Source organism: Poecilia formosa, unplaced genomic scaffold, assembly GCF_000485575.1.
Source record: "Poecilia formosa unplaced genomic scaffold, Poecilia_formosa-5.1.2 Scaffold765, whole genome shotgun sequence".
Classification (NCBI taxonomy): Eukaryota; Metazoa; Chordata; class Actinopteri; order Cyprinodontiformes; family Poeciliidae; genus Poecilia; species Poecilia formosa.
This window is the reverse complement of record NW_006800704.1, coordinates 90,856-106,847: the sequence shown is the minus strand read 5'-3', so window position 1 is coordinate 106,847 and position 15,992 is coordinate 90,856. Positions and strand designations below refer to the sequence as shown.

General features: G+C 37.6%; 1 protein-coding gene and 1 long non-coding RNA gene across 4 annotated transcripts in view; one reads left to right on the top strand and one right to left on the bottom strand.

The window, feature by feature from the left end:
• Nucleotides 1–2,020: 2,020 nt before the first annotated feature.
• LOC107834786 (uncharacterized) lies at nucleotides 2,021–6,239 on the top strand. Of its 2 annotated transcripts, XR_001660610.1 has the most exons (4): nucleotides 2,021–2,459; nucleotides 2,955–3,141; nucleotides 4,024–4,093; nucleotides 6,154–6,239. It is a non-coding gene; the product is annotated as an uncharacterized LOC107834786 (long non-coding RNA). The 2 variants fall into 2 exon arrangements; XR_001660609.1 differs by lacking the exon at nucleotides 4,024–4,093 and having other exon boundaries at nucleotides 2,022–2,459; nucleotides 6,154–6,237.
• The window catches only part of cep152 (centrosomal protein 152), an 18,051-nt gene continuing 8,147 nt past the window's right edge, over nucleotides 6,089–15,992 (bottom strand). For both annotated transcript variants that reach the window (XM_007543114.2, XM_016666664.1), the window contains exons 13-27: nucleotides 14,811–15,012; nucleotides 14,130–14,228; nucleotides 13,919–14,049; nucleotides 13,334–13,462; nucleotides 12,973–13,255; nucleotides 12,212–12,466; nucleotides 11,920–12,051; nucleotides 10,415–11,044; nucleotides 9,565–9,640; nucleotides 9,318–9,485; nucleotides 9,140–9,224; nucleotides 7,919–8,001; nucleotides 7,663–7,819; nucleotides 7,472–7,575; nucleotides 6,089–6,890 (exon numbers count right to left, since the gene is read on the bottom strand). In XM_007543114.2, the coding sequence (XP_007543176.1) occupies nucleotides 6,142–6,890; nucleotides 7,472–7,575; nucleotides 7,663–7,819; nucleotides 7,919–8,001; nucleotides 9,140–9,224; nucleotides 9,318–9,485; nucleotides 9,565–9,640; nucleotides 10,415–11,044; nucleotides 11,920–12,051; nucleotides 12,212–12,466; nucleotides 12,973–13,255; nucleotides 13,334–13,462; nucleotides 13,919–14,049; nucleotides 14,130–14,228; nucleotides 14,811–15,012 (3,283 nt within the window). In that variant the 3' untranslated portion in view covers nucleotides 6,089–6,141. The remainder of the gene's footprint in view (nucleotides 6,891–7,471; nucleotides 7,576–7,662; nucleotides 7,820–7,918; nucleotides 8,002–9,139; nucleotides 9,225–9,317; nucleotides 9,486–9,564; nucleotides 9,641–10,414; nucleotides 11,045–11,919; nucleotides 12,052–12,211; nucleotides 12,467–12,972; nucleotides 13,256–13,333; nucleotides 13,463–13,918; nucleotides 14,050–14,129; nucleotides 14,229–14,810; nucleotides 15,013–15,992) is intronic.

The following is a 15,992-nucleotide window of genomic DNA, read 5'->3' as shown; positions in this document are numbered from 1 at the left end:
TGAACTAAAAATCTTGAAAGAAAACAGAACCTCCCCTTCTTTATTTTAATTTAATTTTTCACTACACATTTAGTATGTATGTAAGAAAATAAATAAGTTATTTAGTGAATATATAGTTAATATTTTAACTAATTGTAAAGTTAGGTAGTGGTTCTTTCATGTTTTTTCAGATGGTGAAGCTGCTGCGCCTAAAAATGTTAAATTAATTCAATTAAACATGCAGTGCTACTTTTTAGAGTGCACTGATCGCTGCAACAAGTGCAAGTGTGAGGCTGGGAAACTCAAAGTTGCGCCACTAAAACAACATTTAGAGCTAAAAACTCCCCAATAATCTACCAAAACGACGCAAAAACCTCTGGACTGCGCACCACGCCCACCCTGCGCAGCGTGGTGGGCGTGAGCTCGGTCCGCACAGCAGCTGATTTACAGGGAGGGTCAAAATGTTCCGAAAGCTTCTTTTGTTCTCCGAACCAGAACCAGTCCTGCTGAAAACACAATCACAGCCTGTTTAGATTTACAGAAATTTATCCTGCATCCAGCAAAGCCGGAAGAAAAAAACAACCAAACATTTTCTGAATGGCTGGTTCTGAATGCACGTCACGATGGTTTCTATTTTCATTTATTACGACTTTATATGACAGAACAACAAAACAGAGCATGTATATGAAATGGAAGAAAAAACAAACATGTTTAAAAAACTGAAAAGTTTAGTTAAGTAAAAGTGGAATTTCAAAATATTTTACCCAAATAAACGTAAAAAGACTCAAATAAGAGCAAAAATAGTATTTTGTAATAATTCTACGTTACTGGTGACGTCATAAGATGGAGAAACATAATTTTCTGTGCAAATGCTGATATAAAGACTAAATTAAAGAAAAATCATAAAAATAAATGACATAATTACTAAATAAGTTCAAGCATTTAAAAAAACTTTTCCTTTTCAAGTTTTAGGAACCGTGAAAAACTTGACACAAATCAGTCCAAATCTCTAAGGAAATATAAATTACGATTTTTGTTTTAGTGTGTAAAGTCTAAAACAAAGTAGTGATTTAAAGTGTATGAGTGTTATAATAAAGATAAAAATAAAAAACTACGTAAGCCAAACTTCCCTAAGAAGCAAAAATAACAAGTGTAGAAAATCTGCTTAAGGCGGATAAAAGAAAACTTTTCTTTTCTTACATCGACTTGGACTACAATGTCCAGAATGCAATGCGGCAGAAAAAACCTCCATTTGTACATTTAAACGTTTTCAAATCTGAAAAACTGCAACGACTGAAAGATTTCTCTTCACTTTTAATATTTAATGGAAAACATGAAATAAAAAGCAAGAAAACTATGAAGTGTGTGGATGTTGTTCTTTTAAATATAAATTAAAAAATTTTCCTCTCCAGTAGTAACGAAAGATCAAACATGTTTGGTGTTGAGAATCTGATTCATGCTGAACCTAAAACTTTTTCTGCTTCATCTTCACTGTAAGACATTTTAAATTAAAACTTTTTTTTCACAATATTACAGCACATAAAATCAGCCGAATCACCAGAAAATGGACTCAAATAAAGAAAACCTGCTCAGTTTTCCATTCTTTTAAATGTTCTGTCTCTTTAAGAGTCTGAAAAAGTCCGGTGTGCTCCAACAGATCAGCTGGTAAAAGAAATTAATCAACAGAGGTTACAATCAGTCAGAGTCCATGCGCGACGGGGCTGACAACAGCAGGGTTCACTGAAGTGAAAGTTAAAGAGATAAAATCACGTCTACAGTTTGTTTTAACTGGAAATGGTTTTTTTTTACGTCGCTAATTAATCCTCTGATAAATTGTTTAAGTCAAAACTTTGACTTGACCAGTCGGAGGTGGACTTTCCGGTGACATATTGTCCTGATGCTACCGTTAAAGCAGCAGTATTTATTTCTTTATTTAAAACAGGTTTTTAAAAACAAAGAAAACAAGCAACCAGTGGGACATGAGATGTGAATACGAAATACGATGTGAAACAAAAATAATTAGCTTTCTGTTTGAAAAGGAAGAGGTGAAAACATTTATGTAACTATTACTTACAAATATAAATGATTTTTTTTACATATTAGTTGAAACTGTTAGTATGTGGTGACAGTTTGGTATGAGACAGATAATCTATGAACAAATACAGCTCAGTCAGAAACAACCAACCAGAACCAGGAGGCGGGTCTTAGCGCTGTCAATCATCCTCATCCTTTTTCTCTGCTGAGCTACAGTTCAATACAATGCAGACAGCCATGAATGTTAATGCTAGTTAGCATGCCCACCAAAGAGAGCAGATAAACATTAAATAGTTTCACTGCATGTACAGGAGCTTGATTGACAGCGCTAAGGCCTTCCTCCTGGCTCTCACTGGTTGATTTTGACACAGTACGGTGCGTAGCAATAGGAGGATGTAGAGGAGCTCAACCTTTTACCTCTCATATTATCACACTATCACGATATAGTAAGTTTAAAATATATATTAAGATTTTTTTTGTGGAAATGTTATAGTTGATTTAAGCTCAGGTTTAGCAATACATAGTCCTCATGTAACATCACATCCAGGAACTTTGTAGCTGACAGCCATCTTGGTAGGTATCCCTATCTAACTGTCGTGAGAGTTGCTATGACAATAACAAACCACATTCTCCGTCTCGAACAGGTCGATCCTGACAGCAGTGATTTTGTTGGTTTATCTTTTTTGCTGGTCAAGAGTGTCAACATACTTTGTTTTTGTTGATCTCGAAGCCATCGGGCCAAAATTGATCCTAAAACGTGATCAATCTGTGCCACAAAAAAGAAAAAAACGGAAGATTTTGTAATGGGGGCGATGCATTTTCACAGAACTGTGTGTACTAAACCACAGCCTTTTTCTTTGCCATTTAGATAAGGATGAAGATAAGTGGCTTCAGTGGGTCTAAACTCCAGAACAAACACGTTTCTCATCTCCCTTTTCCAGCAGAGTCGACAGCCGACGCGCTCGTGATCTGGTTCAGCCAGAAATATGTGCCAAAGTTTATGACCGGGACGCTGACTTTAGCTGACCCGCGTTGAGTCAATACCACTGGAAAACTGAGGAAAGCTACAATGAGGACAGAGGTCAAAGGATCAGACCCTGACGATTCTGTTGGGTTCATGTCCAGCAGGTGAGAGGTACAGTTTGTTTCCCAATGTTAGAAAGATTTACAGCATTTATGAAAACTACAAAAAATAACTGGAAATCGAAATAACCAGCAAAACATCTGCAATTCTCTTCCTCCAAGTTACACATCTTTCCCCCCTCATACGTTTGACTTTTATAGCAGAATTTTTACATTGATTTAATCAATCTTATCATAATCTTGACTATAATCCCAGCACTTTGATATTCATTTTATTAATCTCTTTTCTCAGTTTTGAGTTTAATAGAGGAATTTTCATTTATTTTTTAAAATCAGAATCCAGACTTTAATCCCACAATTTTTACATTAATCATACAATTCTGTCTTTAATCTAAAGAATTTTACATTTTACATTTACTCAAAATTCTTACTTTAATCCCAGAATTTATAGATTTATTCTTTGAATTCTGACTTTTTTTTAATCATAATTTTGACTTTAATCCCAGATTTGTTTCATTAGGCTCACTGTTCTGTATTAAATCCCATCATTTTTACATGAATCTTTAAATTGTCTTTCTTCTCAGAATTCTGGTTTTAATGCCAGAATTTTTACGTTAATGTCCAATTTCAATCTTTTGTCTCAGAATTCTGACATTTCTCCAAATTTTGACATTAATCTCAGACTTTTGACATTAATCTTGGAATTTTGTCTCAAAATTTGTAAATTCAGACTTTTTAGAAAAAAAAATCTGAGTTTGATCTCAGAATTTTGAATTTTCTTAGTTTCAAAATTGACTTTTCAATCCCTCAGAATTCAGAGATTAAAAGCAGATGTTTTTTCTTCTGTTGCCCTAACCCTATTCTGTAGGAATCCTTATATTCTGGATTCTGAACTATATGAATATTTGTTTAAAACCGTTTTATCAGGAGCTACAAAAGGAAGAAAGAAAACCCAGATCAGTAACCGAGGATCCCGGTGCGGCTCGGCTCGTTGTTGGTAATTCATTTAATCTTCCTGTTTGTTGTCGGAGCAGAAACGTTTCACGCTGACCTATTTGTCAGCGAGTCTCCAAGTTATTCTTTTCACGCAAAACCAAGTAAAACAAATTTAGGTCCTATAGAAAGAAACATTTTCAGTCTGAAATAAGTCAAGATTTATTAAAATGACAAATATAAATACAGAAACAATTATAATGCATGCAGAGCTCATTTTGTAAATCTAAAACATTTTACAAATATGAACATAAAAACACGTTTCAAACAAAGAAGCAGAGATTGAATATCTGGGTTTTTATACTGTTTACGCCCTTTAGTGAGAGCTAGCTGCCATTTTGTGTCTTTCAGACATTTCTCTGTGGATGGAGTTAAAAATATATTCAAAAATACTGTTTTTAAAAATAAAAATTCAACTTTTATCCATTTAAAAAACAAGATTTTATTTGAAATGACCCAACTGTAGCATTAAAAATAAGGAGTGTAATACGTTTCCTGAGCTTTTCTGTGTTTTAATCTGGTTTTTGGTGAGCAACAGTGTGATTATTTCATTAAAGTTAAACAAAAAAAGGTGACATTTTAAATTAACATTCACTGCTACAAACTGCACTGTGGAACCGTAGTTCTGCTGCAGATGCTTCTTATTGTGACCAAAAACGGAGGATCAATGCAGAAATCGCAGCAGCTTAGCGAATGCAAAGCTAAAATCAGTGGCAAATGAGATTAGCTTTGCACAGTCATGCGAAACAGAATGAAACATGGAGGCTGACTGGCCTCCAGCAACTCCACCGGTCAATAATTAACAAGTTTTATCTGCTTCATCCAGCACAAAACTTCCCTTACTTTGGCTCAGTGCAGATCCTCACGTGTGATAAAGTAAACCGAGTCATAAATGTGCAGTGGAGGCTCTTTCTGCCTATTTCATCTATGAAATGGGTAAAATAAGGATTATTTTTTTTATGCACAGCGCTGGTCAAAGCTTTAAATAAACTCATTATGAACATGAATGTTGTACAGATTTTGCTTTGTTGTGAATCATTATTTTTCAGGATTTGACTCCAATGTAAAGATACAACCTCACTAATATGTAGACCTTCTTTATTATTCTGCTGACTTTATGAAAACAGAACCAGAAGAGTTTTCAGTTTTAAAAGCTTCATGTCAAATTCTCCAAACTTATTTATTGCTATTGAAGTTGAAGTTATATAAAAACCTTCACCAGAACATCTGGTTTGTTCATTTTGATGTAAAACCACAAAGAAAGAGGGAATGTTTTATAATTAGTCTGAACATTGGTCATTTCTGGTTCTTCATATTTCAAATGTCCTAAGATATTTGGACTAGAATACGGCATATTAGGGTGACTGCAAACAGAAAAAACAGGAAGAGTACATGTCCACCAGAAATCCTCTAACCTCAGAAGGTTTCTACAAAAATCTTGGAAATTCCTGAGTTTCAAAAATCAAAAGTTTGTCAGAAAAATCTCAGAAATTTTGAAATTAATCTCAATATTTCCAGAACAGTTGAAATTTCTGAGATTCAAATTTGCTAGAAAAAAAACGAAATTTTTTTTTTAGATTGATCTCAGAAATTTTCTAAACTAAATCTCAGAAATTTGAGTTTTAAAAGTCTAGAAAAAAAACAGATTTTTAGATTGATCTCAATATTTCTAGAAAAATCTTGGAAATGTCCAAGTCTGAGAAGTTGAACATTTGCTAGAAAAAAAAAAAACTTTTCAAACTATAGAGAATTTCTCAGATTAATCTCAAAATTTCAAAATAAAATAAATAATAATAAAATAAAAATAAATTCCAGTAAATTTTCAACTTTTGGAGCTCAGAAATGTCCTTGTTCTTTCTAGAACATTTCTGAGATTGAGTTTTTTTTCCATCTCCAGTAGCCCTAATTCGTCGTAGAAACTAGACGGTGATGACAGGATTTTGTGTTTTTGCGGTGTAATGAAGAATGTTGCCACTGTTTTAAATGTAAACATAACACTGAAACAAAGGCACATTTTATTGGGCTACATGTCTTTACCTTCTCCCTCCTCTGTTATTTCTGCAGGTAGAAGGGGCTGTCGAAGCCGCTGTCCTGCAGACGCTGCCTCAGCTCAGAGAACGGCGGCCTGGAGAAAACGTCGCCGTCTGAGCCGGGGATCGGCTCTCTGGCCAGACTCTTCTTTGCTTTCTTGTTGTTTTCAGTCTGAAGTGATTGCTTGGGGATTTCCTTGTACACCGTCAGGTCCGAATCGTCCGGAGTGGCGACCCCTAGTGCTCTGATGTCAGCATCCGAAGCTGAATTAGCAGAAAAAGGTCTGAGCGGGTCGGCTTCGCGCCGCGGTCTGGCTGCGTTTGGGCCGCTGTCCGAGTCGGTCAGGCTCCAGTCGGTCTGCTTCTCCTCTCTGACTGGAGCCTCCTGGACGAGGAACGGCCGGCTCTGCCGCGCCAACTCTGCCTTGCTGGAGTCGCCTCTTTGCAGAAACCACTCGGCGCTTTTCCCCCTCGCAGACAAACTGGCGAAACCCACGTGGGATTGGGAGGGTTTGTGAGGGAAAGAGTTTGAATCGAAGGTTTGTGGCTTCGTCACGGAGCCGTCCTCGGAGTGAAAGGTTTGAGTTAAAGGTTTGGTCCTAAATGCTGCGGTTGATTTGGGGCCTGAATCAGCAGAAACCTTTTCCCTTTGGGGTTGCTGCTCTGGTCTCGCATCAGGAAGTTCATTTAGCGTCGTCAGGTTGCTACGGAAACCTGAACTTCTAGTTGGAACGCCAACAATGGTGCCGGAAGATTCCCCCGTCGAACAACCTGCCGATGCAAAACAGAGGGAGATGATACAAAATCATTCTCAGATAATGAGATTTTAGTTCTGAGCTCCTGTGAGAATGAAATCTTTTAGGGCCTCTGTCACTTTAAATCCAAATAGGCTGCTTCTGGCTACGCCCCCCAAGGCAACGTTTACATTCGCCTGTGAAAATGGCTGCAAAAAGATGCACAATTAAACAACTGTACATCTTTGAAAAGCAGAAGCAGAGCCTCCCGCACAACCAATAAGAATGCAGCAAGAGGTTTCTGGATGGTAAGTCAACAACAAAACACTTGTCTCTTCCTGCAGCCATTATACAGCGGTAAAACCAGCTGACAAAATGTGCTGGAGCTCCGCTGGGGTTGCTAAGTGACAGGTGGAGTGCCGCTCGAGTTGCTAGGCAACGGCGCAGTCCCCTGACTCAACAATCAGGAGGTTTTTGAAACGGCCAAAAAACATAAATTTATTGCCAAAAACTCAGGTTTTTGTTTTTTACTCTGGAAGTTTTCAGAAGCAGTTGAGACCCAAGTAGAAATCTAAAAACTGGTAAAATGTGAATTTTGTTTCCTCATCTAGGACTTACTTGGTGGAGAGTAATTCTTTCCAGAGTTACTTTTTACCGGGGTCTCCAGCACTTTAGCCATGGCTGCCAGCTTGCTTGCAGCACTCATTATTTTCTTCTCAGCACTGCAGAAGACAGGAAGATCAATACAATTAGCCGGAGGAGCAATACTGCAGCAAGCGAACAAGTTCGGGACAATTAAAGCCTCTTGCCCCGTGGCTTTCCCCCCGTCCTCCAGTAACTCCTGCAGACAGGTCAGATAATAGCGGCGCATCTTCCTGGCCGTGTCCTGCCTCTCTCTCTGCACCTCGCTGCGGATCATCTCTGCCGCGCGCTCTCGACTCTCCTGCAGGTAGCGCAGCATGTCCCCTGGCAGAAACACACAGTCGGATTTGTTTGTTGCTGCTGCTGCTGCTGCTGCTGCTGCGAACTCGGGGGAAGTTTCTGTGCGTCCAACTCAACACCGACCTCTGATCTTTTCCACGGTGACGAGGTATTGCTGCTTCATCTCTTCCAGGCCCTGCTGAAGGTTTTGTTGGTGATCCGAACTTCTGAGAAGAAAAAAAGAAAAAGTTTCCCACAGTTATACTGATCTGAACCAATTAAAAAGCCTGGAGACTTTCAGATGTTTAAAGTTGTGTGGAATTACTTTTACTATTTGAATTTTATTATTATTTAGGCCTTTTATATTTCTTGCTGCATTTTGTAGTGATTTTTTGAGACAAACTAACACACATAGGATGTAACAATAAAAAATATAAAAATGTTTCTACTAGGATCATCCTGCAGATTCTCTGTCCTCGCTACAGGAAATCATCCCCACAGTATGATGCTGCCATGTTTCAAGAAGGTTTGAAGGTGTCCAATGTAAATGTCATAATATTTTGTTATTGTGATAAGAATAAAACTGATGATGAAAAATTATTTATTGCTTTTTTTTAAGGTAACTGCATAGCACCACAAGCATAAATGTTCTTGAAAAACATCTATATTGGAAAAAAAGCTTCTTCAGGACACAAAATATTTGATTTTTATTATTAAACTGCACATAGAGACTTTAATTATATTTTAAAATGTACTGATATTTATTGGTGTGAAAAAGAGGAGAAAATGGTTAAATTAACATTTTAGTAATTTTTTTAAAACATTGATCGAAATTTATCATGACGATAAATCAGAAATCTTAACATAAGAAATTTTTCACGATAAATGATACGATGCACATCGTTAGTTCTGACCAGAGATCTTTGTCCACATCTATTAGTTTGTTATTACGTCTCTTCCAGAAAGGAAGTCTGAGTTGTGTGGATCTACGTTGCTCCTTTTGGCTACGGCTCTGATTGACGTTATTTTAGGAGGCGGCCATGTTTCACTGTTTATACGGCTTTAAAATTCAGCTTTAAATGTCTGCACACTTCAATCCCACTCCTGGTCTTTGTGATTCTGTTAGTTCAAAACTCAAAATACTTCAAATAAATAAAAATATATTCACACTTAACAGTTGATCTGAACACTTGAAGAAGGCTCGACAAATACTGCTTAGGCTTTCTAGTAAGAGTTTTCCAGTCTGTTTTGATAAAACGAACTCAAATTAATATATTCTTCGGTATTTACAGGGAAAACATAAATTTTTACTAGATAAAATAATTTATAATGAATATTCTGGATGGATGGATGTGAACAACAAACCCTGAAGATTCATTAGCTCTCTTCACTTCCTCCAGCTGCTGCAGATGTTCCTCTTTCAGCTTCTGAATGCTGCTTTCATGCTCATCTACATTTTAGGGAAAAATAAATACACAACAGAGGTGCAGAGTCAGTGTGGGTTCAGGATTTTATGACAGAAGTTTAAATCACTTAAATGCACCTCGAAGCTGCTGCACTGCTGTTTTGTGCTCACGGATGCGATGCTGAAGTTGACGACAGGCTTTCTCTAAATGCCTGTGGAGCTCCTGATTCTTCTTCTGCAGCTTTCCCAAACTCTCAGTGCATCCCTTCCTGCAGCCAGGCTGCTCCTTCCTCCGAGCAAGAGAGCCTGGAGACAACAGGCAGTGATGATAGAAATTAAAAAGTGTAAAATAATGCAATATTTTACATCCAAGTGCAATGCACACCTTGAATTTCGTTGATTTGTCTTGTGTGTTTCTCGTGCGTCTCTTTTAGGATGCAGCTCAGCTTTTCTTCACTCATCTGTAAAAGTAAAATACAGACATTATTAAAAGTAAATAAATTCAGTTTGTTGCAACTACAGACACTTCGGAGCAATAATCAAAGATAAGCTGGCTTTTCATAAGATCTGAAAAAAGGGCAGCAGAGACTCAGGGACTTTCTAAGGAAGTTAAATATTTTTAGTGTAGATAGAAGCCTCTTTTATTGGTCTTTATCAAAGTTGTTTTAAACTTGTTCTGTTTGCCTGGTCTGGAAATGTAGGAGTTCAGAATAAAAACTGCCCATAAATAAAATTAATTTTTCAAATAAAAAAATACACATTTTATTTCCTAAAATGGAAAAACAGCATTCTTTTCATGTGCACTTGATCATTTGTAGCAAAGGTTGCTTGTGGAGCTAAAAACAAACACTATTATGTTTTTTTTTTTACTTCTTGTAATTGGACGGTAAAAAGTGCTTAATAAGAGGATTTTCTTTTCTTTAAAAAATTTAAACCAGGTGAAGGTAAACTATGCCACCTGAGGAGGTTTGATGAGGACATATTTACAAACAAAGGTTTTTCATCCTTAATGCAGAATGTTTATAGTTTTGTACAGTTTTGAGTGAATTTCTGCTCTGGGTTGTTTTTTCAGGAATTGTTTTTAGTCTCTGTTAATTAATCAATTGCTAAATTAGTTGACAATTATTGTCATCATCGATTAATCACGATTAATCGTTTCATCCCTAGTGCTTTTGTGTACAATAACGGAACTGAACAAACATCAGACAAATTGTAACAAATGAACAAAAACCTACTTTCTTCCACTCCTTCTTGGCCTCTGTTAGTGCTCTGTTCATCATGTCTCTGCACGATGTTTCAATGATGTTTGTGATGGTACTTTCTGACGGGGATCCACCGGTTCTCCTGCCATCCTCAGCCTCCTGATGCTCCGTCTCAGCAGGCCTGAGAAGCCGTGCAGAGGCCTGGGCCAGTGCTGTCTGAAGCTCTGACACAAACTTCTCCTTCTCCTGCCGCCTTTCAGCCAGATCCTTCTCTTCACACTGGCTCCTCCACTCCTCTTCTCGTGTCCTCAGAGTCTGCTGAAGCTTGGCCTCCAGCTGCAGCAGCAGCTCCTTCCTCTGGAGGTCAGCGTCTTCTCTGGCTTCCTGCACAGCCTGCTCCAGGTTTTTGCGCTGGTCCTGCAGCTTGGTTTGGTAGGTTTGCTCGTTTCGGGCCTGGATGATGGAGATCTCCTGCTGTTTGTCTCTGAACCATGCGGCTCGGGCTGCAGCCAGCTCCGCTTTCAGCAGGGCGGCTTGCTCTCTGCTAGCTTGCTCCAGCTGGCTCTTGAGAGCTGCCAGCTCCTCCTGAAGGTCCCCCGGGTTTTGCTGCTCCACTTGGTTTTTCCGCCACTCTTCCTCTGCTTCCTGCAAGGCCTGGGATACCTGAAAATTTATTTAAAAATTAAATATTAAAAATATGGAAAGAGGAGGATAAACTGCACTGACAGTAATTATAAAAATAACTAGGGCTGAAGCGATTAATTTGATTAATCGTGATTAACTTAGCAATCGATTAATCGTTAACTGGAGTATACAAACTCAAAAAAAGGACATTTGCTGACATATACATCCAGGTGGTTTTCTTTGCATAACTCACTTATATTTACCAAGGCTGAAACAATTAATTGGATTAATCAATTACTGAAAGAATTGTCAACCAATTTAGTAATTGATTAATCATTAACTAACTGGAGTGTACAGACTCAAAAAACAAAGGCCATTTGCCGGAAGAAAAACTCAGTCTGAGCAGTAATTAAGAAAAACATTTTGCAATAAAAATAGAAAAAAAACAACAACTTTATAAATATGTTCTACCCAAGAACTCCTAAGATAGCAAAGATTTAGCTTCCCCTAGTTCAAATTCAGTGAAAAAATTTCATTCTTAATTTTGTTAAAACAAATTAAGAATGAGCGATTCTTAATTAGCAGTTAATTAATCAACCTGATATTGATAAATATCAGGTTTAACAAAAGATCAACCTGATATTGTATTGATGTCAAACAGAAAAGCCTGAGCAAAGTATTTGTTTTTGCTACAACTGATCAAGCATTCACTAAAATGTTTATCTTGTAATTTAAAAAAAGGAATTAAATTGTTTATTTGCATATTTTAATGTATTTTTAATATTGTATAAAACAAGCTCAAGTGATCTGATGACAAATCCAAAATCTGCCAATTTTTTTTAAAATCAGATTAATTGATTAATCATCATAATAACTGATTAGTTGCAGCCCTAAAATGAACAAGTTTCTCCTACTTTTTCCTTTGTTATTTCTTCCTGCAGCTCTTCCCATTTGTCCTTTTCTCTTTGCAGTAAAGTTTGGTATTCTGGTAACGAAGACAGATCCTCGATCCAGCGGCTGTAGGCTCGGGTTACAGCCCCTTCAACCTGAAACACAAATCTGTGCTTAGTCTACCACTAAGCTTTACCATTTAAATAACAAATAAGGTTAACAGTTTACAGGATTAATGTTGAGAACAACCTACAAATGAATCCCAGCTTGTGTGAGGTAAAGCTTATTCGCTGTGTACTAGCTTAAAGAACTCACCTGCTTGGCCATGTCGTTCAGGTGTTTCTCTTCCAACTCTCTCTGGATTAGTTTCCTGGCTTCCGCCACAGCTTTGCGTTGCACTTTGTCAGCTTCCAGTTGCAGCTGCTGCTTCTGGGCAGCGAGCCTGGAGTCCAGCTCCTCAGCAGAAATTGCCCGACCGCTGGCTTCGAGCTCGTCTGTTTGGCAGCTCACCTCAGCAGCGTTTCTCTCTTTCTTAGCCTCCTCCAGCTGCTGAAGCCATGTCTTCTCTCTCTGCACCCCAACAGAACGAAACATACTGAATTCAGTCAGAATATGTAGGTGAGCTTCTTATATTTAATAGGGCTGCAACTAACGATTATTTTTGCAATCAATTACTTTTGACGATTAATCGATTAATCGGGTAGCAAAACTGGCAGATTTTTCATGGGAAGACTTAAAAAATATTAGAAATATATTAAAAGATGCAAATAAATAATTCAATTACTTTATTAGATAAGAAAATAAACATTTTATTGCCTAAAATCCAATGACATAACATTCCTTTAGTTTAGGCTTAGTTATTTGTAGCTAATGATGCACCTACAGCTAAAAAATACCAGGTTTCCCCCAGTGCTTAGCCACCAGGCTAAGCACTGCTTATTTATTTAAGTCTTAATCTTCAATCTTTCAAAAACACTTAATTATGAATTTATGTACTCCAGATAGCGAATAATCGATTACTAAATTAGTTGACAATTATTTCAATAAACGATTAATCATGATTAATCGTTTCAGACCTTTTGAAGTTCCTTCTTCCATTTGGCTTCAGTGGAAGCAACATGGCAGCTCACTTCCTGCTGGATTTCAGCCTCTTTCTCTTTGGTCCAGTCTCCTTTAAGCTTCAGCATGGCGGCCTGATGCTGAGCCTCCAGTTCACCCCTCAGCTTCTCCAGCGCTTCACTACTCTCTTCTTCCTGTTTCTTCTGCAGAGTTTCCTCCAGGAAACACTTCTCTTTGCACACAGAGATGTAACATTCCTGCACGGCCAACATCTTATCGCTGACCTCTGACAGCTGGTTTCTGTGGAGGAAGTTAAAACAGGTGCGTTAAGCGACGTGTAAAGGAGAACAGATTTCAGTTTTAGGGACAGAGACTTACTGCAGCTGCTGAATCTGCTCCTGGTGCTGTGCAGTCAGCTGCTCCACCTCCGCGTTGTGTTCTAGCAGGAGTTCTGTTCTGACCCGGTTCACCACATCATCTCTGTACTGCTGATTTATCCGCTCAGTCCTAAAAAAACATGCAAATGATTTATAAATATCAGGACTGAAACTAATAATTGTTTCAGTAATCGATTATTCTTACGATTAATTGATTAATCAGATAGAAATAATGATTCAATTATTATTTTAAATAATAAATATATTTTATTACCTGAAATGCAACAGCATAACATTCCTTTACTGCATGCTTGATCATTTTTTGGATTAACTGATCAATAACTGGAGTAGTAGTTTTGGGTAGAATATATTTACAAACAAATGTTTCTTTTTCATCTTAAATGCAAAATGTTCATAGTTTGCAGTTTTAACCTAATTCCTGCTCTGACTCTGTTCTTTCAGCAAATTGCCTTAGTAAATGATTAATCGATTACTAAATTAGTTTATGATTATTTTAATAATTGATTAATCACGATTAATCGTTTCAGCAGATGAATAAATAAACCCATCTTGCCATGGGTCTTACCTCTGAGCAGCTTCTTGCTTTTCTTGGTCCAGTTCTTGGATCATCTCTCTCATTTTGGTGCACAGCTCAGAGTTGGCAGATTTCAGCTTTTCCTCGTTCTGTTTCAGCTCTTTATTCTTCTTTTCGAGCATCTACAAGTTGACAAGAAAACAGACTTAACATTTTGTCTTAACTAAACTAAAGAAGGTAAAGAAAATGGACAAAACTCAACCTCCACTTGTTCCAGCAGGTGTGCCTCTTCCTGCGATCTCAGCTCTTTCTGAGAGCCTTCAGTCGTGTCCAGGTGTTTCCTCTGGCTGGTCTCTCTGGCCTGAGGAGGAAAAATTATTTATTTCAGAACAAGAATAACTTCAGTTAGTGTGCTGGAGTCTTGTTGCATGTCTTCCAGGACCATTTGCAGTGTAAAACTGTTCATTTAAAATGTTTTGTTAAGTTTTTCATGAGATAAACCAGGAATCAGGAACCGTTTCAATCCCAAAAGGCCTTTTTGCTACAAATTAACTTTTGTCTAGTCGCAAATAATAATTACAATTAACTCATTGATTTCCATTTGCCTGATTGATCATTTTTGTCTTTTCTCTCTTTCTATCAAAAACTGGATTTCAAAAGTTTGCAGTCTGGTCTCTTTAGATTTGCTCTGATCTCATCCAGCCCTTTTATGAAGACCAATTTTGTTCAAATGTACAGACTCAGACAGACTAGATACAAACATTGTAAAAAAACCAAATAATAAGATAAAACAACTGCTTCCATTCCACTTCACTGTTATGCACGACTCTGTTGGTCTATCATGTAAAATCTCTTTGAAATACACTGAGTGAGGTCAATACAGGATCACAAGCTGGTAAATGTAAGTTAATCTTTAAAAGCGTCCACCAGGGGGAGCCCTTACTGCAGAGCAGAGCTTGGCCTCCTCCAGCTGGGCCTCCAGCTCCCCGACTCGCCCCTGAGCGAGCCGCAGCTCCTCCTGCAGCTGGTTGATCTTCTGCCTCTTCCCCTTTAAACACCCCAGGCAGCGCTGCATTTCCACACGCAGCAGCCTCAACACTTCCTCCTTGGGCAGCTTGGAGTCGGACAGGTGATTCATGGTGGTGCTGAAGAGTCAAAGGGAGAACTGTAAGTTTCATGAGTACCAGCGGAAGAGATCTGATGTTACGTCTGCAGGTTCGTTCACTTTTCAACAGTAAAATTTAAGAATTCTTCAAGGTAAGTTTTCAAACTGTTCCAGCACCACACTTAGAGATAAAAACAACATAATTTAACTAAAAAATAGACCGTTTGAATTCACTGTGACATCATTTTTTACTGTTATTAATAAAGTCTTGTGATAGTATTCACCATTCGACAAGGTAAATTAAAATACAACAAAGTTTTATGTTTTTAAATGTTTCTTAAACACGTGACAAAACACTAATTTAATAAAAACAATTCCCCGATTTTAATAACTGTTTTATGTATAAAATATAAGCCAACCTAATGCTGGTCGATTTGGCTGTAAAACCTATCACATTTCATATCAGTCGATATTGATAATTATTTATTAACTTTTTGTTTTAAATGAATTACTGAATTACTGCCAAACTGGTGGTGTAACTTTTCCTGTTTTGTCCACAGTTTTCACTCCACACTGTTGTTTATTATTTTTAAGCAGTTTTGAGGACCAGTGATGGAACCTTAAACTGCTGCTGTGGCAGTTACTCCACTGGCTGTTGCTAGGTAACCAAAGAATGACCGAGTTGCTAGGTAACCAAAGAGTGAACGAGTTGCTAGGTAACCAAAGAATGAGAGAGTCAGTTGATTCCACCAAAATGGGCAGCTAAAGGATTTCCTCTGCCTACATTTCCCACAATGCTGTGTGGTTCTCTATATATTGAATATTCTGTCTACTGATATTGATCGTGTATCCATTGTGATATATATTGTTATTAATTTATCTTCCAGCCCTAAGCCAAGCCTTTACTTCAATTACACAGATCAATAAATATTCAATACATTGAAACAAACAAATCGTGTTAAGCTAAATGACCTTCATGCTCAAATTAAATACACAAAAAGTTGCTATATATATATATAT